This window comes from Anabas testudineus, chromosome 15, assembly GCF_900324465.2.
Source record: "Anabas testudineus chromosome 15, fAnaTes1.2, whole genome shotgun sequence".
Classification (NCBI taxonomy): Eukaryota; Metazoa; Chordata; class Actinopteri; order Anabantiformes; family Anabantidae; genus Anabas; species Anabas testudineus.
In genome coordinates this window covers 8,634,086-8,656,992 of record NC_046624.1, presented here as the reverse complement: position 1 = coordinate 8,656,992, position 22,907 = coordinate 8,634,086, and the positions used below count along the sequence as shown (strand labels likewise).

Genomic DNA, 22,907 nt, shown 5'->3' with positions numbered 1-22,907 from the left:
TGCAGTATAAAAAGCTGCCACATGCAACCGGTTAGTTAGTTCTATGGGGAGTTTTGTGCCGGGCTATTTCTTGGGTTTACTGGTTGTCTGGCAACAGTTTACGAAATCATCTGGCAGAATTTCCCTGTGAAACCAAACTTGTGTTTTATAATAGTTTTTTGCTTCTTCTACAACACATCCTTGCCAGGAGGGTGATACATTCTTAAAGTCTGATAAGTAAACAAACACTGGACCAGATGAGAATATTTACTAGGACTATTCTCCTGACGCTGTGCATCGCTGCTCTTGTTTGTTTCTCCTTTGCCTCAGACAACAGAAAGCCTATCCAAATTCATCTCAAGTGTCACATGCTGAGCTCACTTGATTTTTGCTGCAGTGGTGAAATGTCCATACATTTCTCTTTCCCATGCCCCCACCTGCTTTCAAAAAAGTTAAACCAAGAGAGAGTGGATGAAACTGGCATAGATTTAGGTTCAGTAAGGTAACAGATGGGTTGATTCCAGTCTCGCCATGTTATATATAATCAGTCAGACACACACATATAAGATTATCAGTCAGACGGTGCATGAAATGAGAGGGTGCTGTGGGCAGATGTTGCATGACTATAAAGAGATGACAAGTGAATAATAACTGTGTCATCATCATCATCATTCTTTGCTACCAGCAAAGTCTTGTATCTGGACTGTATGTAATCCTGCAGCAAAGCGATACTGTGTGGTGAAACCCAGCTGTCAATGTCCGTGGGTCAACTGTTGAACTATTTGTAATTTAGTACTTTCTGCTTTACTTGGTTCATTAAAGCAGCCTCATCTGCGTGTGAGAGCCGAGAATGTAAACAGATGTAAAGAGTTGATGCAAATAAAAAATATAAATAAACCTCTCTGGGTTTTTGTCTGTAGGCAATTAACTGCTCATCTGATGTCCAACACTAACATGTATTTCACCACCACAAATCTGCAGCAGCAGCACACAGTTTACTGATGTAATCAAACATAATAACTTTTACTTGAATAGATTTCAGCATAAATGTAAACTGAACACTGTCAGCGAAGACATCCCACTGGAACAATTAGTGGTTTAATTCTTCGGGCTGGGGTGTAGGATGAAAAACATATGATCACTTAAAGAAGTAGTCACTGTTCTTTGCTGTCACCCTGTGGTCAAAAGGAGTTAGTAATAGACAGTAGAATGAGAAATAGACTGTAGACTGTATATTAACTACAGAACTGTACAATATGAATCGACTATATTGAAAATGATTCAACCCTTATTTCCAATTTGGGTGTATTGGTAAAATTTGTATGCTGTCTGCTGTTTAAAACAAGGCCAGTTTTAATATCTAACCAAGACTAATTCGAAGTGGTTCCTTTAAATTCAACACAAAATGCAACTTTTAGTGAGTGAGTCCCAGCGCTGAAAACGTTCAGTGTACATTACGCACTTTATTGTGTAAAGTGAAACATCAGTGCCTGTTGTAGCAGCTCAAGGCCTTTTCTCCACCTGTCTCCACCTTTTTTAGTCTTCGTTTTCTGTCTCTTTCAGGTAGTGCAGCCACTGTTCCTTCAACTTTGAGCTATGTTTCCAACAGTATCTCTAGGTACATCCAGTGCCTTCGCTATCTTTTTTGCATCCCCTGGTTATGAAAGGCATTGATCATGGTTGGGTTCTGTAGCATCTCAGGTCTCAATGTAGCGAGAAGGTCGGCTGCTGGTGACGCACCAAGGTTGATGCCAACTCTGTATGAAGAGAGAATTTAGACTATGAAAAGCAATGTGCTAACAGGAGAATGAATGGCGGCGATGGGAAATGGGACAACTGGCAGAAAAGGTAAATGAAGATGACAAATTTCTATGAGTTTATTATGAGTGAAAATTGAAAATGGAGCGCGGCAAGATTGCTCAAGCAAATGACAGTAGTGGCCAGCTTTTTATAATTAGGTCAGTTGAGACACGATCCCAAAGAAATCAATGATTAAAAATATTGAAGTGAGTATATAGCGCTGACGTTTCTTTTTTCCTTGTCCACATTTTTCCTTATTACATTTGGCACAGATGTACGTGTCACTCGTCTCTTTTTTGGATTCTTTTCTTCTGTTGTATTGACCATGTCCATTTGCTTTTCAACATACTGCAAGCGCAACATTATATTTAAAGTCTCACACTCAGATTTACACTTGTCAATAGCAGTTGATGAAGGCTTGTGTTTGTGTGTCGATGCTAAAAGTTGCTGTCAATCCTGTCCTTATCCAGATGCCCGAAGAAGCGTCCTAACTACTTGCGGAATTACACTTTGCCGTGCTCCTCTGTGGCCAACCCAGACTATGATGTGTTGTGCAGGGCCACAGCAGACCCTGTATTAATTACGCAGAGGTTTGAGTCATTACTTCGCAACTTCTAATTAACAGTAGATAAAAGGAGTGAGGAGGAGAAAGGGATGACAGCAGGACAGGATTTGGCATCAAGCTGGCCAGGATTTCCATTACAAAGAAAGATACAGGTGTAAATCAGCTAGCTCTCTTCTTTTCAGGATTAATTCTGACAAACAAGCACCACCGATACCAAGCTCAGGTAACCAGTTGGCATATATATTACATAATAGAAGTACACCAATCCTCCATGTTCGTTCATGCACTATGTTCACCACCCTCCTTTCCATCACGAACTCTGTAAGAAACAATAATAGAGCAGTCTTCTAAAAATAAAGACTGAATCTTTTTCACAATGCTGTTTTACGAATTGGTGGCCTCTGCATCCGCCCATCTGTCCATGGTAATCTGCGCCACTCGATGACAAGAAGAAGAGCAAAGACAAGAAGATGATGAAAGAGACCAGCCGGGAGGCTTTCTTCTTCAAAGTGGTACAGTTGATTTGCAGCTCCCCCGGTCTGCTGGGCAGGTGTGTGATGATCTATGGATCCATCTCAATTATAGATGTGATGTTACGCAACAAATGCTGCGTCTACTGTACTGTAGATGGTTTTGGAAAAAAAAAAAAAAAAAAAAAAGGCTAAAATACATTTGTTCGGAGAAGCCTTGCTTGCACTGCTTGGACAGAATTTGAAAGTAGAAACATTCAGCTCTAACAGTGTTTCTTATTTAAGGGCTGGTTGGAGTCATAAATGATTTGAGTGCCATTATGCTGGAAACCTATTTGACAAAGACATACTAAAACTGCAACCTTATAATACTGCAACCTTCAGTTTCCTCTGACTACATTTCACAGAGTGCCATTTCCTAACCATCAGACAAGTTCAAGCCTGTTGCTCTAAGCTGTGGATTACACCTGAAACAGTGATGACAGAACAACTCAAATATAAAGTGTGAGCCGTACCTTTCACTGCAACATCTTGCATTTAATTCTGGTCTAATGAGGCTTTTTTTTCTTATCATAAAAACTGGTACACGTGCCCGCTACTGTAAGGAGCTGAGCAAATGCTAGCAAGCATCTGCAAAGCTATGACTTCTTGAGTTCAAAGAAGTCATTTTCATCTTCAGTCACAGTAAGTGCATAGCTTGCCCGTCCCTTTCCAGCTGTCCTATTACAGCCAGCAGTGAATGTGTACATGGGTACATAGGCTTGCTTCGACCTGCTCCGCCGTTGCGTCTCACCGTGCCCGAACCCTGTGCTCAAAATAGAATCCAACCTCATTTCACGCCTCGTGAAGCTCTAAATTTGCACCAGAGGGGACATTACATTTGTGATAGATAGCACAAGTAAATTAAGAATAGAACAAAGTCTGTTTGTCTGACAAATGTTTCACTTCTCAGTGGAACCTGACAAACCTAAAGGGACCATTTAGGAGACATAGGGAAGGCCTAATCTTCTTCCTGTAGAGAAATGAAGTAACTTAACTCGTGCCTGGAAAACCTGAGTTCTGCTTTTCAGGAATCTTTTTTACAACAATACTTAAGGCAGCAGTTGGGAACCAGCTCTCCCTTTTAAGTAATGTAATCCTCAAATATCTATTCTTAGTATATACTGTGCTTTGCTTTTGGAATTCATATTTGTTTGTTTTTTTTTTTTACTACACATCTACTTTAATCTAATAAACATACGCAATCAACAACAATTATCAATAAATTAAATGAAGAAACTTAAAAGCACTAAAAGCCTAAAAGCACCCAATTCAAGATTATCTCAACTGGTATCATGTGAGCTCAAATGATTTTTGTGAAGTGTCCTCAGGCAAAGGGAAATGTGATGACACTAATGACAGTTTTTACTTTCCATTTTTTATTTGCATATGCGGGTCCCCCTTGTATCTATTTAACCTTCAGCTGTAATTTCGAATTCAGTTTCTGTTCAGGCAAAATTATTATCCATCTGTGAGTGGAGACATTCATTAATGTTTTATTAACCATGGCATGACATGAGGCGAGGTTTAGAAGACTACATTTAGCTCAGATTCAGCAAATGTGAACACACTTGATGGATATAAATCCATCAAGGCATCCAACAGTAAATGCGATAGATAATATATTGTATTTAATATGAGTTTCTGCAGAACTGCATTATCACTGCTCTGGTGCTTAATGTAGAAACTGAACATGGAATATAAATTGTCAGTTACATTATTCTCTGATTGAGCCTGTGGAGCATAAATGTTTTGCTGTTTTCTATGCTAAATGTGTGAATGTTTTAGTACAGTATATGCATTATACATAGTTATTGCACCTGAACATATTCACTCTGGCAACCTTTCTCCAGTAGCCAGTGACCTTTTCTTTGATACATGTATCAATACCTCCATATAGGACCTTTTAAAAGTGAACAAAGAGTGTTTTTCAGGCAGTGAGCATTTCTTGATTTCTGACATTTTGGCTGTGTTTATGTGTTCATCAATCCACTGCAGTGGAAAGTAACAGTGAGGCAGAGTAGAGATGCCACAGAAATCTGAAACTAATTTAAAAAAGAAGACAGCCAGCTGGGCAAGTAGCTGTTTCCAAACAAGCAAAGCTGCAGTATTCATTTTAATCTGCTGCATCAAAAGCAGGTCTTCATTTTACTTTGAGTTTGAATGTTCTGTTAACCACTCATCGGAAAATGACTCATGGCCAGGTTAGATGAATGAGCAAGGTTTTCATGAAGTGCTCAGAGTGCTATTACGGCGTCCTATGTGTTTTTTTGTTATGTGTTTTTTTTTTTTTATATTGAGATGATCCATTACAGCACGCAGAAAGTCACGCAGCCACCTCTCATCCTCAGCCTCAGCCACGGCTAACTAGCAGCTCCACTTTCCCTCTCACTCTGCTTATTCCTGCGTGAAAGAGCACATGTGTCAGTTCGGAAAGGTTGGTGGTAAATGAAACAAACAGGCATCACTTTGCACTTTACAGAGAAGTACTCGCCCCCCCTCGTCTCCTAAAATTGGCAATCTTTAGCTATTGTTGGATGTGTGTGTGTTGGAAGGGGAATATTCAATCCAGTTGAGACCAATATGTGACTAGCAGGACAAAGCACAGCTGCAACTAGGTGGGCTGAATAAACTGAGAGCTGCGCTCATCTGGAGCATGAGAATTTCAAGTTTTACTTTAGGTTTGGTTTGTTAAACACAGGATTAAACTGAATGGATCTCCTGAAAGGCAAAATGGGACATCATTTAACCGAGAAGTAACATTTCCCCCCCGATGGCCATGCACACGAAAAAATGCCTGATGCAACGGTGCAACTCGTCTTGAAATATTTTATTTACAGTATGACAATGATGAAATCCAAAACCTGTTTTAGGGGACGGACTGCACTATATAACTCAAGTAGCTACTTCTTCTGTATGCACATATTTTGGAATTGAACCCTCTGTTTGTCTCATATGATGTGAAGTGTGTGTGTGCTTGTGGGAAATTGTGTCATAACTCTGATTTAGTTTCATAAAAACACTACCACTCTAACAAGGAATGCATTTAATTATGTCTGTTTTTGCAACGGCAATTGCAATTATGTTATTTAATGGGAAAAGGTGAGTTACTTAGAGGATAATAAGCTGCCTGGAGAGATTGAAATACATTTTTTAGAAGTGCATAAATTACCTGCACATACAAAATGAGGGTTTTACACAGTGGTTTAGGCTATTAAGCATATTAAACACCGGCTAGTCCATCAATTATTGAACAAGAACAAATTTATTTGACATTTATATGCACAAAATGACGTAATAGCCATCTGTTTTTGCTACAGCACAACCTCAACTATGAAAGATGAATTTAAAGCTGAATCTCCGTATCCTACAGTTTTCAGATGTTTAGTACAGGTCTGTGAGTGTGGACGTAGTGTTCGGCTGTTTAATATTGCAGTCTCTCATGTGAAATTTACAAAATTTGCCACCAAGCTAAAGCAAACTCCTACTGAATGATTTTGCATCAGAGCAGCAATAACACATCAATGGAAAAAGAAAGATTGACAGTTAAGTCTGTGATTAGTCTGCACAGCAAGACAGAGATCCCACAAGACAGCGTTTCCACAAGAAGCCACAAAGCTGCTGAAAGCAAGACTGTTGTTCATCTCGTCATTCATCCGGGATCAGCAGCAGTTACAGGTCAGGCAATTAATGGTGTGCAAGTAAAAAAAAAAAGAATAAAAAAAGCAAATCTACTGAAGTGATACAGACGAGAAATATAAAATCTGTGGTTTTCTTCAAAAAAAAACAAAACAAAAAAACACCTGCTCCAAGCAAATTACCCACAGTCTGACTCCAATATGCATCCAGTCAAACAAGCATTAGCTCCTCTGTCTGCAGCAACCAAGCGCAACACATGCTTCAGCAACTAATGGAGGGAGAGGGCAAATTTAGATGCAGTGATAATAAGGAGATGGGCATCATGGTGACTGACACCCTGAGTAAATCAGCTCTTGTTTCATTTCCTCCATCCCTCTGCTAATTCTCCCATCAACAGTGTGTAACCTGCATGTGTTAAGGTAGATCCACCCGCCCACATGAAGCACTAAACCATGCTAGAGTTAGACCACACCATCAAGCTACACCTTCAAAAGCTCAGTGATGCTCAACAGCACTTCTTGTTGCACCACCTTCATCAGTGCTGCTCTGCGTTTTCTGTCTGTGTCAGGTGTGAGAAGCACCAATAGACTGCTTGTGTGGGCCAGCAGTGCAAATACAGACATGTATGCTACCAGAGACAGTGACAGGGCTTCACATCTTCTTGTATGTTAATTGACTCACTCTTGTAGCTCGTACTCCAGGGCTGATATCCATAGTAGCCGGTGATCCGCAGTATTCGCTCCTCTATGGACGCGCTGTTGATGTCCTCGACTGAGCGGGAGGACTTGAGGTCCTCTTTGATGGCCTCGTCCACCACCAGGTACTTGAGCTGTCTGAGCTGGGGGCTGATGTCCGAAAGCCTTCTGGGGCTCACGTCAGGAGACTTGTGCATCCCGCTGGGAAGAGAGAACAAGGGGGAAGCGGTGAGAAGTGAGACCGCTGGGGGTAAAAGGGGGAGAGAAACGATTGGAAACCCTTTTTTGTGTGTGTGTGTGTGTGTGTGACTTGATGAAACAAGAGTTCTCCTTGGCTAAGCCGAGAAAGTCCGTGTTGTGTGCTCCACAGAGGCCGGCGTCAGCGGCCCCTGCAGCGCCTCTCTCGTACAGTACAGACATCATCATCATCCTTCACTGGCCCTGCGTCCGCGCAACACCACTGCGGGAGACACTAACCCAAAGTGACTGCTCCTGCAACTGTTGTATATTATTCACTGTGCAGCTCCTATGTGCAACTCCCATTACAGGCCTATAGGAAGTTCAAACTAATGAATCGATCGAGAGTGATTTGAATGGACGGAGAGGAAACACTGTGGTGCGCAAAAACCGACCCCAACCCACTGTCCAATATCATTGTATCACAGCGGGGAGATAAATACTCGATACTCTGGGTCCAGTGGACGAGGTGAAACAAAAGCACAGTCTCTAAATAAAGTATTATGGACCTGACAAAGTGGCACAGTGTTGAACTGAGAGCCTCTGAGCTGTTATGAAACATGTGAGCGCAAAATACGAGTCAGACACAAAGACATCGGTGTGTAGCGAATCATTTCATAACCAAAACACAAGCAGATCGTTTGAACAGAAAGACTATTAGACCACAACCCAGCTGAATTCAAAACATCGAGCACATACACAGAGAGTGACGCTCATGGTTTTAGTGCCACTGTCCAATAAAGTCCCAGCACTTATTAGAGCAGCTGAAAATCAACAGGTGCAGCCTGACTCCTGTCGTTCACAGAATTGCATTAGTAAAAGTTTAAATGTCTTACATCGGCATCAAAGTAGTAGGAGGTCCTAGGTAGCACATACAGTCCCGGTGTGGCCGTGCGACCCGGTCCCACACGGTGCCCTTACCATCACCGTACATCCTCAAGGCCGCTACGCGGGGCAGCTACTGGGAATCTAAATCCTCCTCAAGCCTGACGGAGACATCACCGTCGTCCTGCTCCTCCTCACCCCCACAAACATATGCCTGGCCACCTCTGTGCAGACTGTTTCAACATTTATGGGGTGCGCTCTGCTCTGGATGCTGCTGGGTTCCTGGAGCCACTGCAACACCGCCATCTAGCGGATCTGGTGGAATTACAACTACTAATTCTACATCACAGAATATTAATTTAGTTGACTGTGATCATTTAAACCTGTGATATCTGAAACACAACATCAGTATTTTGACATCTATCAGATTTTCATGGGAAGTACTTCTGACAATGTTTCTTATTGGCTGAAGTAGGCCTGTAAGACACAGGTAAGATGGGTGATTTGTAGCTGAAGGCTTCTAAAAATAGTATTTTTCTGGTTCTGTGGCTCAGAAAGTCCAAACTGTAATCTCTAAAGTATACACAAACTGGCAGCAGTCATCCTTTGCAAATGAGCTTTTGCTGGCCTTTTTTCATTCAAGCTGTCACATTCAGACGAGCACAGCAAGTCAGCGCCGGGCTCAGGATGGAAAAAAAAAAAGCACATAACCTTACTGTCAAGTGTGAAATCCATGTTTTACAGTGGCAGTTATTTGTGGTGCTCAGAACAGTATTAGGCGTCCTGGCTGGTGAGGTTTTTATTCAGGCAAAAAAAAAAAAAAAAAAAGCGAGTGGGAATGTGAGGAAGAAGCAAACAGGAGTGCACAACTGTCTTGGTGATATTATCATCTGTTACTAGACGCCACCACTTCAGAGAGATGCACCAATCTACGGGCCAGCGGGGTCCCCTTTGTTTTATTATTTATCATCTACGTTTCCTAAGAAGCCCACCAGCATTTCAAGATGCCAGCAGGGCCTGTATTTCACATGTCTCGGTGAACAGAAGTAGAAGTTAAGCAGCAGAATTATTGCCTCTGTTCAGCACAACAGAACAGAGGCAATACAAAGACTATTACAGGGATGTGGTTGATTACATCCAATCAGAGCTTTGCTTCCAGTAATGGGGTAATTATTTTTACTGGTGGTGATTATATCTACTTGGAAATTAGAATCAAGTATCTGTATTTATCTCTTGTGCTCAGATGAGAGGGTTGTGCAACAGCACTCTTAGGCTACTGACTCTTAACATGTTAGTGAAGTCTTAAAGCTCATTGACCCAAAAGACTGTGCTCATTTCGTGCTCCCTGTATATGTATTTATCATGTCTGACACAGGTCTACTTGCTGGAAACACCTACACAACATGCAGTTGATGAGAAAATTTACAATATATAAGAAAAAGCTGAGCTCTACCTTGCATAGGTGGGGTAATGTCTCTCATAGGTCCCAGGTCTGTGGTCAACTCTCTGCATGGCTTCGGCATCCTGTGGGGCCCCTGACTGCAGACAGCAGCACAAGCACGCTAACTTTTTGAAGACAGCTTTTGCATCGATCAACAACGAGCCACACCTCACACATCCACATAGCCGGCTGAGGAGGAAGCAAACCTGTGCTTACTCGAGCAGAAAAGCGGAGGCCGGTCGTCAATAAGCGGGTCAACACCTCCCATCGACGGTCCCCTGGAGGAGAGGATCGGGCTCATCTAGCATAATGCACCTCTCAACTTCACAGGCTCAGCCAAGGCCAGATCAATTTTCACTTTTCAAGTTTTCTGCATTGCCAAAACGAAATTAGGTGGTGGACACCTTTTTTTTTTTTTTTTTTGTTTGCTTGCGAAGTGACTGGTATAAAAGCATCGCTGATATATTCAAGTTATTCACAGCAGCCAGCCAGCACACTATCTTCCACTTCAGCAGACTTCTAATAGGGATTTAATTGGTGCCCCACTCTACAGGGCATTGCACTCTTTTCTAAATATGGCTTAGATATGAAGCCAAAGCTCAAGGCCAAGATACATAAAATGAACAAATAAAAAGGATGTTGCGCCTTTTTTTGTTTCACACACCACAAATAAAATCTTGAATATTTGAAGCCTTTTGTTATTTCTCTTAAATTCTTATTTTCTTCATCTTCAGACTCATAGCAATTTTAAAAAGTATGATGTAAAACCTCTCTCTTCTCACCATTAATATTTAATGCAGCTCTCAGCCTGGAAACAGGATGACAGTCTACTGCTGATTGGCCATTGCAGGAGGAGAAGTCAATCTCTTAGCCAGTAAAAAAGGTCACATCCCTACTGTGTATTTAGGTACTTTACAGATTTTTCTAAGCATTTATTTCTCATTACTCCAGTTTAAATTAATACATTTTGCTAACATGGGGCGCAATTTGTTGTTGAAATCAAGACAAACACATCAGTTCCTGTGGTGCTAGGATGGAAAGAAAGTCGTTGTGGAAGGAAACAGAATATTCCCACGTGCAATAGCCACCCTGTAGTCCCAGAGCCTGCACGATTTCTTTAGGGCGTATTTGTTATTCAGCTGCCATTATTACCGATGTTGACACACAGCTGGAAAGTGGCGCGGTCTCTATGGATGAGAGGACCTGCTGATGCTATTATGTGTCAACCTCGTGAAGCAGTTTGCTGCAGGCGAGAGATCGGCATCTTGTGCCTTCTTTTCTGTCCAGCTGTAACTGCCCTGATTTCCATTCTTAGACATTCCCTGTTTAGTTTATATATGTCCATACATAGCTGCTTCTCTGTTGTGCTTCTATATATATAGATTTCTAAAAAAGCAGGGGAATTGGCACTTGAGAGGTGCTTTTTGTATTTCAACCATTTGTAACAAGCGATTGCTTCTTATGAATATTTCTAACCAATTATTTTTAGTGAGTTGTGAGATGTGAACACTGGGTAAGAAGAAAGAATCTGATTTTCAGATTAGTGTTAAGTCATTCTGATACAATTGGATGACTTGACATGGCAATTCATTAAGTCGACACTGTGCCTTCGTGTTCTTATGATTTGATTCAAACTGTGTCAGTCAAACACACGCTGCTCTTTGCCTTTTGTCACCCAATTAGTGGCCACAACATTTTCTCAGCACGTTCACACGCTGGATCAGCTGGATATCGCGTTACAATCTGACTAACCGCCTGCATGTCAGCTTTAGTGGGATGACAAAGTGGAAATGGCAGAAAATCGTGCTCCTCACTGTGGCATTCCCAAGAGTTTCTTTATCTGTTTCAGCTTGACTGATGATGTTTCAACCTGTGAAGGGTTTCATCAGAGCTCTGAACTCTTGGGAGAACGGCAAACACAGTTTTCCCCTCGTTCCTTTTCTCACACGTATACAACCAGCTGATGAACGTTCTTGCATCTTCTTTGTATGAAACGTGAAGTCCTGATGTTCTCAACACACAATGCAGAGATTGAGATTTCACTGTAGAATTGTTGCAAGAGAGAGAGAGAGACGGCAATAGCATGGCTGCAGCACACTTCCCCTCTTTTCTCCTCCCTTCCTCGAGTCTTGTCAGTTTGTTACACCTTAAGACAGAGTTAACTGGGGCAGTGTGTATATGCCTCTAAGCTTTCACTCCGTACGTGCCTGTACATATATATGCTGCATATTTAATGGCACAGTATTTTAATGCACAATCCCATATTTTGTTTTACTTGTTTCTAAGGCTGAGCAATGAGAATAAACTCTCACCACTGTTTACAAAAATGTCATCGACCCTCCTTTTATTCCAGCAAAATGAAAGTGTAATGTTTGCAGTAGCAAATGAGAGCAGTTACAGAGTTAGCAGAGGGGGATGTTTGTGCTGGAGGCCTCCTGCATTCCCATAGTCCCAGCGTGTGTCTCAGGATATAAATAGAGTTGCTCCAACATCAGAAAGTGGCGCTATAGGGTAGATGCCAGTCGACGCCTCAGTCCAGCCCGCACCACCCCATGTCCTGGATGACCCCCTGGATGAATCCCTGAACCACCAGTGTCAGAGGAGCCAAAGCTGCAACAAAGGACGTGTTGTAAATCCTGACTGAGGAAATGTCAAGTATGACAGAACACACTCTTGGGTCTTTCTGCTGTGTGTGTGTGTGTTGCTCTTGGGCTTTCCTGGGGTGAGTGTTTGATCCATGCACAACACGCTGTAACATATCACTCTTGAATTATTTGTGCAATAATGCGACTGGAGCCAAATTATTTAAAGAACAGTTTTAGATGTAGTGTAATGATGCTCACTTCAGCACAGAGATGATAATCCTTCAGGGTGGAAATGTAAGGCTAAATTCCTTTTATCTTCACAGCTCAGATGGGTGAATATAAATGATGCAGAGAAGATCAAATAGCAATATTAATGACAAGATGTAGCTGGTACATTTTAGTCCAGTGTGTGGAACTGGGCCTTGCGGGGATTGTCCTGTTCATGCCTCAATACACTTCTGACTGACAGCATGGACGCATCTGCTGACAGTAATAGTGTCTGTACAATGTGTGGGTACAAATTAAAACCAAATAAAGCAAGGAAATGGGAAGCAAAAGAACATGTGATGTCATACACGCATATAAAAGTGGTGATTTTTGTTCTTCTGTAGTGGAAAACGTAAACCGGCCTGAAGTCAGTCATAAGAGGGCACTGTTCAGTCCGTACCAAACCACCTTCACTAACTATTGCAAAGAGCAGCACGAGACAAACTTGCTCACAGGGCTAATTAAATTATTGCTAAAACAAATGTCCACTGCCACCTGCAGGCAATGAATGATACAGCTGCATTTTGTAGGCGATACATACTTATATGACCTCATTTAAAATGTTACTGATAGTGGTCTTATTTTTATTAAAGTCCAGTTCACACAGTGAATAAGTTTCACTGCTCTTGTGCATTCAGTCAGCTATGTACTTGTTTTTTTTTTTTCAACTTTACCTTCTAGATTTTCACAGTACATCACATAAATTTAAGCAGATTACATATTTTAATGCAGTGATTGTGATTTGATGACTGTGATTAGTTACCATCTGAATAAACGAACAGTCTCAAATTCTATTCAGCGCTGATTTTCCATATGGAGGATTTGTCTTCTGCAGTTATTTCCATTTCATGGTAAACCCAGAGGCAATTGTGTTCTCACAATGTGTACCCAATAAATATTTGGCCTGGGGCTGCCTTCTCCTCATCTTTATTCAGGTAGGTAATTCAGCTCATAACATGGATGTCAGCTTAGTTGTTGTGCAGTGTGAGGTGCCTGCATGTCTGACTGTTTTACAATCACAAGTACAGCTCCTGAATAAAACAAAGCATTGCATCTCTTTTAATGGAATTAGCTCTGTATTTCACCCATAGCCATAAATCATAATACTGCAATGATATATATATATATATATATATATATATATATATATATATATATATATATATATATATATATATACATATATAATATACTGTATATCTAGATAACTGTTATGTGCAAATGTCTTTCTTTGTGTTATTCCAAGTTTCTGTATTCTGCTCATTTGAAAGCTTTGTGCTATGTTCTTTAAGGGTTCTTATAATAAATCTGTCTTTTAAGAGCTGTCAATCTCTGCTCCTTTATGAAGTGACACATAATAAGTCTGATGTGCTCTTTATCTTTTATTGCTCTTTATGCTCAAATAGGAGAGCATTTCCTATCTCTAGAAGACTTTTGTTTCCCTTCAACTGCAATGACTGTTTATCTCTGAAAGAGACAAAGTTGTGTCTAACATTTACACTTATTTCATATTCAGTTATCAGAGGTGGGAACCTCTGAAACCACCTGGATTAGGCGTCCAGTCAATTGGAGGATGCAAGATACCACTTATCTCCAACCTTATCTAAGAAGGGATCTTCTACTACAACTCTCACACAGTTGTTTTTCATTTGAACTATACTTCATCATGATACTTCATCATCGTAAATACATGTCACAGAACTGCCAGCCAGGCTGTAGGGCAGCAGCTCTGAATACCACAGAAATATATCAAATAACTCAAAAACGAAGTCGTGTTTAGTAATCATAATCCAACACTTTAATGAAGACACACTGATATTTTACAGTTCATGGATTCACTTCATATGTTGAGATTAACTGTACATAAAACCTTTGTGCTTGGTAATCCTGTATCTTGCTATCGCTATTGTAACACTAAGACACTCAACTGAAGACATGAATCTAAAGTATGTACATCAACTCAGGATTCATTATATTCCAAACGAGTTTTGTCAGCATAAATAAATAATGTCACTGTAATCCTGGACGCAATGTTTGCTCCCTGAACACAATTAAAACTACTTTACCCGACAGTCCTCACCTTCAGGACAAACCGCATGTGAATGATGACAGACACAACCGTAAACAGCAACGCTGAAGAGTCAAAGCTTTGACGTCAGCCTATTGAATGTATCTAGCAAAAAGGTGAAACATCTTACAGTAAGAGAGGAAACACAAGTTGGCAAAGTTCAAGTTCTTCTTCTCAGCAGACAATATGAACAATGATCAGTGGTTCACAGTTGACATGAAGGCCCAGACTGGTGTAAAACAAGAACTACAATTTCACCAATTTCATCTATAAACTATAAAATGTAAGATCAGTAAGTAATAAAAAAGCTGATACAGTCAAAGGTAATTTTGTGGTGTGACACCTTGCTGCACTTTATCGGTACAAACTGTTTCAAACAGACTTGTTGTCACTAAACTATCAGAGCCAACAAAGCAGCAAGATGCACTGCTGCACTGTGGTCGGGCCTTGAATCTCGCTGCAGCAATTCAAGCATTCAAAAAAAAAAACAAAAACAAAAAAAAACCTACATTCAAGACTTTTTAAAAAGCTGCAACTGTGTCTTGATGTGACGAAGTAGCGGAGAAAGATGAGGTCAGAACTTGAGCTTCAAAAACAAAGTGAAGCGGAAAATTGATTTTAAATGCATGATTAGCAAGTGTGCAATGCAGCAGTCTGCAACACTGTAAGGGTGGGTGTCTGCACCAAACTAAACGTTTGAGGATGGATAATTAAGGTAAATTAGTGCTTCTGTCAGAACATTTTACCTTCAGCTAGAAACACATTATTAAAAACACACAGGAGTGTAATCTCAATTTCATACAAACCTGCAAGTTTATATCCACTAGTGTAAATCTAAATTATGGAAAATTATCCTTGGCTGCTAAACATGTTAAAAAGTGAAGGTAAATGATCCTGCATGAATTTCAGTATCGAGTTTCCTTTATGTACCATGTCTGGTACTGAACTACTTTCATAAGTTGTCAACAAATGCTTTGTAAACGTTCCTCGTGTCATATCTAAAAATATACATTTCTACATTCAAACGATGTAAATACAGCAAATTACAAATGAAGTCAAAGAGTTCCTGTTCTTTTCCGGTTTAGAGCAAGTCTTTACAGATCATCCAGGACAAAGGTGACTGTCCTTTTTCATTAAATATCTCCTGTTTCACAGAGGGAATCTCTGGATCCACGTCCCATTTCTTTCTGAAAACACCAGAGCATTTTTTTTTTTCCAGCACTGCTCCACGACTTCACTACATGAGCTCTCTTTATCAACAGTAAAATGCAACAGCCCGGCCAGTGCTCTGCACTTCCCTTTTTTTTTTTTTTTAAACTAGGGCTAACTTTACTTCCCTTTTCATTTAGTCCAGTGCATGTTCATACAGACCAATAAATTATAGTGCATAGCATCACACATGGACAGTCTTGAAATAGCACTGCAAAATGTTAAGAAAATACATGTATCTGCAAAAAAACAATATTTTCCCTCATAATGAAATGTGACATTGTGGAGTGCACAGAGAGAACCGTTGACGCTCTTGTAAAAATGAGCCAAAATGCGGCAAAATAGAGATCGTAATGCGAGATTATTTTGTGTAAATATGAAAGCTGATTTTCAAGCTTTCCCATTAACACCCGCCATGCTTCTGTACAGTCTATTCTTTAGATCGTTCGTTCAGGGTCGATTGAAAACTTTCAAAATCTTCACCACAACAAACTTTCGATCAATGTGCAACAAGCACTGCCAACATGGCATGGTCAGTTACTAAAATAAATCAGCAAGAGAGTGGAGCCGTTAACGTTCTGGCTCATCTTTATCAGGTGCTCGGATTCTAGATGGCACTGTAAGTCCAAAAACATGTATCTGATGTATGTACATTCCACATATCTGTCAAGCATTTCTATTTATAAGATAGATACATAATGTTTTGATGTAATATTTTGTGACAGACTACAGAGGATTAATCTATGTTTTATCCACATTTAAAAGCCAAAAATGACCAATTACTTTCTAAAATGTTCCTAAATGTGCAATAGGTAACAGAGCTTAGCTCCTGTGAGTCATAAATACAGCAGAAGGCTTTTATCATTGACTTTGGCTTTATAGTTACTTTTGAAGCTTTCATTTTATCCCTTATTAACGTATGCACATTTTTGTCTCTGCTGCAGTTACTGTGTTTCAGTAAAGGAGACTGTTCATTTGACCTGAACAGTGTCAACTAGTTCTACTACTAAAATTTGCAGGGCTGAGCTTTGCATAAAGACTTATGACTTATGATCTACTCATTCTATCTAATAATAATCTTGTGTGCATTACCCCCTATTTTCATATTTTCATTTGTCAGTTGCTCTGTCGATGTTTATTGGATCATGGGATCATCGTTGGGAGAAGCCAGAGTTGGGACACTAACAAACGGCTGGGTTTTGTCTTCGTTGTGGGCTGTGGCTCCACTGGAGACAGTCGTGAAGGACAGGTGGTCGTGCTCTAAAATTGCGAGGCGGTCCTGCGGCTTCTCCTTCTTCAGGTAGAACATCTTCCTCAGCTGCTTTAGTTGCTGCAGCTCGCAGAATGTCTCCAGAACCACCAGCATGACTATGAGACCCAGGATCAGGTAGACTAACAAAACAAACACAGAGTTAACGAAGGAAATGTGAATAATTAGCTCTTCACATCCAAAACAAACCATACCCACAGATTTTCAACTTCCCTCAGAACATTCTTCATTTATAGAGCTTAATGCTTTATACTGTTTACATATAGAAATATACATATACTGTTTACACTTTATTCTATTATTATATTACTGTAGTATTTTGCTGGAGCTGCTATGGCTGCTGCTGCTGGATCTACACAGTGTCTTACTTTTATTATTACTTTTTTATACAGTAAAATCAATATTTAAGGATTTGTGTTAAATCATTCAATTGGAACAACTCTAGTAATGCATTTCTTCACTACTGCCCGAAAGCATGTTGTTTAAATATATGGACACAAGATGGCAGTGGCTAGTTAAGCATGCTACCAAGAAGAGAGCGTGTGGGCTTTGCTGAATGGGGAATGAGCAGAAAAACTGTAATGGTTTCACATTGGGCTGGAAATTCCACATTCATATTGCATATTGCAAATATTGCTTGATTAATTTCAGGCTCTTTGGCAGCATCTAAATGGAAAACCCAATGCCTGTCTAAGCCATTGATTGACATATTGAAGCTACTGCATAAGAACTATAAACATTTCTAATAGATGTGGATATATGAGTAATATTTCCTACCTATATTAAAGCTAGGTGTGTTTGAAATCCCCTTCTTGCTTGAAAAACAATTAGCAGAAAATGTCATGTGGTCTGCTGTACATTTACATTTGCGTAACAGTGCTTTTCTTGGCTTCAATTAAGCACAGCACAAGATTGCATGCACAGTATTGTGCTACAGCCTAAATGCAAATCACAGAAACAGGAACTGCTTGTCGCCAAAGGCACTGGCAAGATCCAGATACACAAAAAGGTAAAAACTGCAGCAAATGGCACAAACTGTCAATTATTGGTGACAGTCTGCGCTCGGCTCTGCTGCTTTAATGCTCCAAATTCTATTCTGGATAGAAGTGATGTCAACTCCCATATGGACATGTCATTTTTCACAGGGGAAGTTGTACAAATGTGTCCGTTTGCATGAACAATAAACATTCTGTCACAGCTTCCTCTCCTCCTACGGACTGACACATACAGCAGCGACGACTGAATGACGTCTCTGTGCTTGTTGCGTGCTACACGCCCACATGCAGGTTAGTGCTGGAGTAGTGTTCGACATTCATGCACACCCACAGCTGCTCAATATGCCCATGGGTTTTGCCTTGACAGCCTGCTGTATAAGTCACCCTGAAATGTAATCAGTGCCTTGCTGCTCTCCATTAGGCCATGGCCCAATTTTTATCCTGCACTGCTTGTTTTTGTTGTATCTGGCTGTTAATGATGGCTTTAAAACATAAATTGTATACTTTGAGTATGCAGAGAAATGTCAAAATGAATCACAATAAATAACTCCACCTGTTGTCTAAGTTGCGCCGTGTTTTGTGTGACTGATCTGTGACTACGTCCAGCTGAGATAAAACCACACTACTGCTGTACACAATATTTCACAGAGAGAGCAGACACATGATTTTCCTGTAAGTCAGGGTTGATCTAAATCTTTAGCTGCTGTATAATAATAAAAGTGCATATCAGACTAGCGTCTGTGCAGCTTATCTCACTAACGCTTTCACTAAACAGGTCAAAATATAGACCCAGCTGACTGTGTCACACCAAGGTAGAGCAAAGATCACAGTCATAAAACCAGCTATATGATTTTCACACCAGTAAATCATTACAACATTTGTTCTATGTCACTGGGAGGATTTAACTCAAACATCTTGAGACCATGACTATACTACATGTTGCGCAATGTGGCATACATTAAATAGGATTTGCTGTGGCTTTTATTGCTGGATTGTTTTATAGCTCAATAAGCAAGAGATGTTGTTCTGGCAAAGCAAACAAAGAAGGAGTAACATCCTCTTTGCAACAGGAAACATTTGAGTTTGTCAGAAGTGTGGTGCTGATTAAAACAAAGGCACTAAAAATACCAACGCTGTATTCCTGACATTGCATCTAACATCTCTTAGCTACTGTAAAGAGATTTAATTTGACAGTGATACAGAAAGATACATATACATATTTGTATCCTACATATAAAGATACAAATAGCTCTCTGCACTCACCGGTGATGCCCACTTTGTAGAGCTCCCTGAACTTCTGATTAGCTGCCTCTCCAGGTACATAGTCTCCCAGGCCGATGGTGCTGAGGGAAATAAAGCAGAAGTAGAAAGACTCCAGGAAGTTCCAGTTCTCCTCCAGCGCTGAGAAGATGGCAGCGGGGATGAGGAAGAAGCAGGAGACGGCCAACATGGCGAGCAGAGTGGCGTGGACGATGGCCACCAGTGGCTTGGACAGGCCCCAGCGTGTGGAGATGTACACGATGGGCCTCCGCGTGCTGAACACCATGATCCTTTGCACCACAGCGGTGAGGAAGAGGAGGGTGAAGGGGATGCCTATCACCGAGTAGATGATGCAGAAGGCCTTCCCGCCATCTGACAGAGGTGCTGTGTGACCATATCCTGTAGGAAATCAACCATCACAGACTGTATCACAGTATATATGCTGTAGTAAATACAACACAACAACCTATTATAGGTATAAAATAAATGTACGATTTCATTCCCATTCCTTTTTTGCCTTAGGAGAACTAAAATTAAAGGTGTTGAAGGTAACAAAGGCGACGGAAAATATCGAACAACAATCAGGGACAGGTTTGTGATTTCTCGTGACTAGAAAAGACTGAGGGCCACAGTCATTCTGCTCCACATGCGTCTGAGGTGAATAAAAGCAAAAACTATTACTAAGACCTCTTTTCGAGCTGGATAACATCTCTGCTTAGGTGTCAACAGCATTTCTGCTGAGGCATATACACGTGACCCTGCGGCACAAGGTGTCTGCACATCCTGTACATGAAATCTGACAGATAACTGCTGCCATGTGTTCAGGCTACAGATATCCTGCCTGTCAGCCATAATGCATGTAGGTAACAGTAAATAACACAAACCAAGGAGAGGTGGAAAACTGTCAAACAAAACGGCTCAAGGGGAAATTTGCACAACAATTTGTTTGCAGAATTTGCCTGTAAACAACCTGGAGGAAGGGGTTGACTGACTGACTCTGCTTGTTTGGGAATGGAAAGGCACCTGGTTTAACTTTGGTATCACCTGAACGCATCTGAACCTACATCCTTCATGAAATGTCTGATTACATTCCTGTAACATGTAGGTGAATGTGTTGAACTTAAAGGTTACCAGAGAAGCTTTTGGCAACAGGTGGTTAACGCGCAACCACCACAGTGTTTGTTTACTACCTGACTCGTCAGAAGAAGTAGGCTGCAGGGGTCGTGCGGCCTGCTGGAGGCTCAGGGATAATACGTGTGTGACAAAAAACAAACAAACACATGTTTTACTGAGTAAGTGAATCCACCTGTGATGGATTCTGTTTTTAAAAAAAACGCGTCGCAGCCTCATGCCGTGCGCCTGGTCAGCCGCAGCATCACCTTGACTGCGCCCGGCTGGAGGCGACCCGACCCGACTTACCCGTGGTGGACAACACGGTGCTGGCGAAGAACAGCGCGGAGGTGAAGTCCCAGTTCCAGTTGACGGAGGCGTTGTTGAGGATGGAGACCCCGTAATTACTCGCGTCCAGCGCCTTCTTCAGAAAGCGCTCCAGACGCTCCTCGGACAGACATCCATTTTCCTGTAGGAACTGTTTCTTAATGGCCCTCAGCTCCTGACGCAGGAGGTCTTCATGCGGCAGCTCGACCGAGGAGAAGACGACAGCGCCGAAGACGAGATACAGGAGGTACCCCAGGACGAGAGACACAAAGTACCACGTCGATTTGTGATTCTGGATCAAACGCACACAAGAATTGCTGGCTAAAGACTGGAGCATTGTTTTTTTTGTTTAAAAAAAAACTGGTAAACCACCTCGGTGATACTGTTTCAGATGAAGATGATTAAAATAACGCTACTGATGGATCCTCCCGCGTGTTATATTGTCCCAGTATGTCCAATAGATGTTGTTAAAGACAAAGATCTAAACGAGGATTTTCTTCCCCCTCCGTCAAACCTGCTGTGGCACTTGGGGCTTTCAGGTGCAGTCGGAAGTGTCAGTACTCGATTAGAATAAAAGCATTTTTGAGTGAAGCTCTCTGTCTCTCTCTCACACACACACACACACACATTTACTGGGCATATATTAGGAACAACCCAACAAACTAATTAAATTTAGTTTTAGTTTAGAAACCATAACAGTAAAAAAAGACAACTTTTAACATTTAAAATACATAAAAACGATGGAGCTTGGTGTCCATTTTGAAATAAAATATTTCATCCTAGATCCTTTGAAATGTTTAGTTGTTACAGTAAAACAACAGCTCTGCCATTAATCCTACATTTTCTCCGTTTTTGTTAAAGCTGTGATAAAGGTGACGGATCTGTTACATGTTTGTTATTGAGTCACACTGGGTTGTGTAGTTGTACTGAATTGTGCTGTGTTAAGCGGTGTTTTTCCTCTTCACATAAATAAGGGAACCAAACCACTTACAAAAGGAGAATTCATGGCAATTCATGCTACACTGCACTGTCCCGGTGTACTCAATAGAGCGCCTAAAGTTACAGTTGATATATTTCCGAGCTTCAAATGACACCTGAAGGCAGCAAATGATGTGCTGGCGACAAGGCCGTGTGACGTCAGAGCTCTCCTCTCTCCTCCCAGGTAGTCTGGTCTCTGAAGGCGTTTTCGGTTTCCCCTCACAGCTTATTGAAAGGCATCAGGAAGCTGTTCACAGTGTTACTGAATAATGTGGTTACAGAGGGGGAGGTTAAACCTCGCCGACACGCAGAATAGAAACCGGGCTGAGTGTGGAGAGTTTTGGGGCGTGGACCAAAAAGTGAGAGGTCTGCACACGAAAGACTCTTTATTATAAGAATAAAATAGGTTAGTCCAACCGGTGATGATTTTTAATAATTTTCATTTGGAAAATTATTTAATATTTGTGCAAACTATCTAACGTCATTATTGTGTGGGCTCCTACCCACAGTCTGCTGAATGACTATTAACCTCCTCGATTAATAATGGGCTACGGTAAAATCATATCCAGCCTACTTTATGTGTGTAATTTTCAATTCGGGTGCTGCATCTGAAACTGAATAAGGTCACTGTTCTGACGTCATTAAGGTCACCGTTCTGACGTCAATGTGCCCAAAGAGAAACGTCACTTCTCTGTTATCCCTGCAGGTGTGCAGTAGTTTTTTTTTTTGCAGTACCATACCGTAAAGTCCTTTTTTTTGCACTTTAACATAAGTGAGTGTTGTAGTTTGAGTGTAGTTTGGATGTGTGTGATGTTAAATTATACCGAAATGAAAGTGGCAGTTAACCTATATTCACATATCACCTCCACAAACTTTGTCCTGAGTAAAGTTTGAACTGACGCCTCGACCCACACTCGGGTGTCATAAATAAATAAATAAATAAATAAACAGTCATTTGTAGCCCTTTGGATTTTCCACCGCACTACATGAGTTATTTCAAATGTGATAATTCATCATATCAGTCAAGTGGTCACCATATGATTCACTGTGACTCCGCTTTAAGGATAAAAACAAGCGATGGGCCCCTGCGCAGTGTGACCGCAGATGACCTCTTCGGGTTGCCGTAGTAATGCAAGCCTGTGGCACTC

At 41.0% G+C, this 22,907-nt stretch overlaps 2 protein-coding genes across 2 annotated transcripts in view; both read right to left on the bottom strand.

Moving 5' to 3' along the window:
- The window catches only part of slc35f3b (solute carrier family 35 member F3b), a 33,723-nt gene extending 25,362 nt beyond the window's left edge, over positions 1 to 8,361 (bottom strand). The window contains exons 1-2 of the mRNA XM_026356016.1: positions 8,261 to 8,361; positions 7,174 to 7,388 (exon numbers count right to left, since the gene is read on the bottom strand). Of these exons, the coding sequence (XP_026211801.1) occupies positions 7,174 to 7,388; positions 8,261 to 8,358 (313 nt within the window). The 5' untranslated portion in view covers positions 8,359 to 8,361. The remainder of the gene's footprint in view (positions 1 to 7,173; positions 7,389 to 8,260) is intronic.
- A 5,960-nt stretch (positions 8,362 to 14,321) lies between these two features.
- kcnk1b (potassium channel, subfamily K, member 1b) lies at positions 14,322 to 21,345 on the bottom strand. Its single transcript, XM_026355970.1, has 3 exons — positions 20,764 to 21,345; positions 19,348 to 19,743; positions 14,322 to 17,211 (listed from the first exon to the last, which is right to left on the bottom strand). Exons 1-3 carry the CDS (start codon positions 21,116 to 21,118, stop codon positions 16,955 to 16,957), a joined length of 1,008 nt encoding a protein of 335 aa, XP_026211755.1. The 5' UTR covers positions 21,119 to 21,345; the 3' UTR covers positions 14,322 to 16,954.
- Positions 21,346 to 22,907: the final 1,562 nt, after the last annotated feature.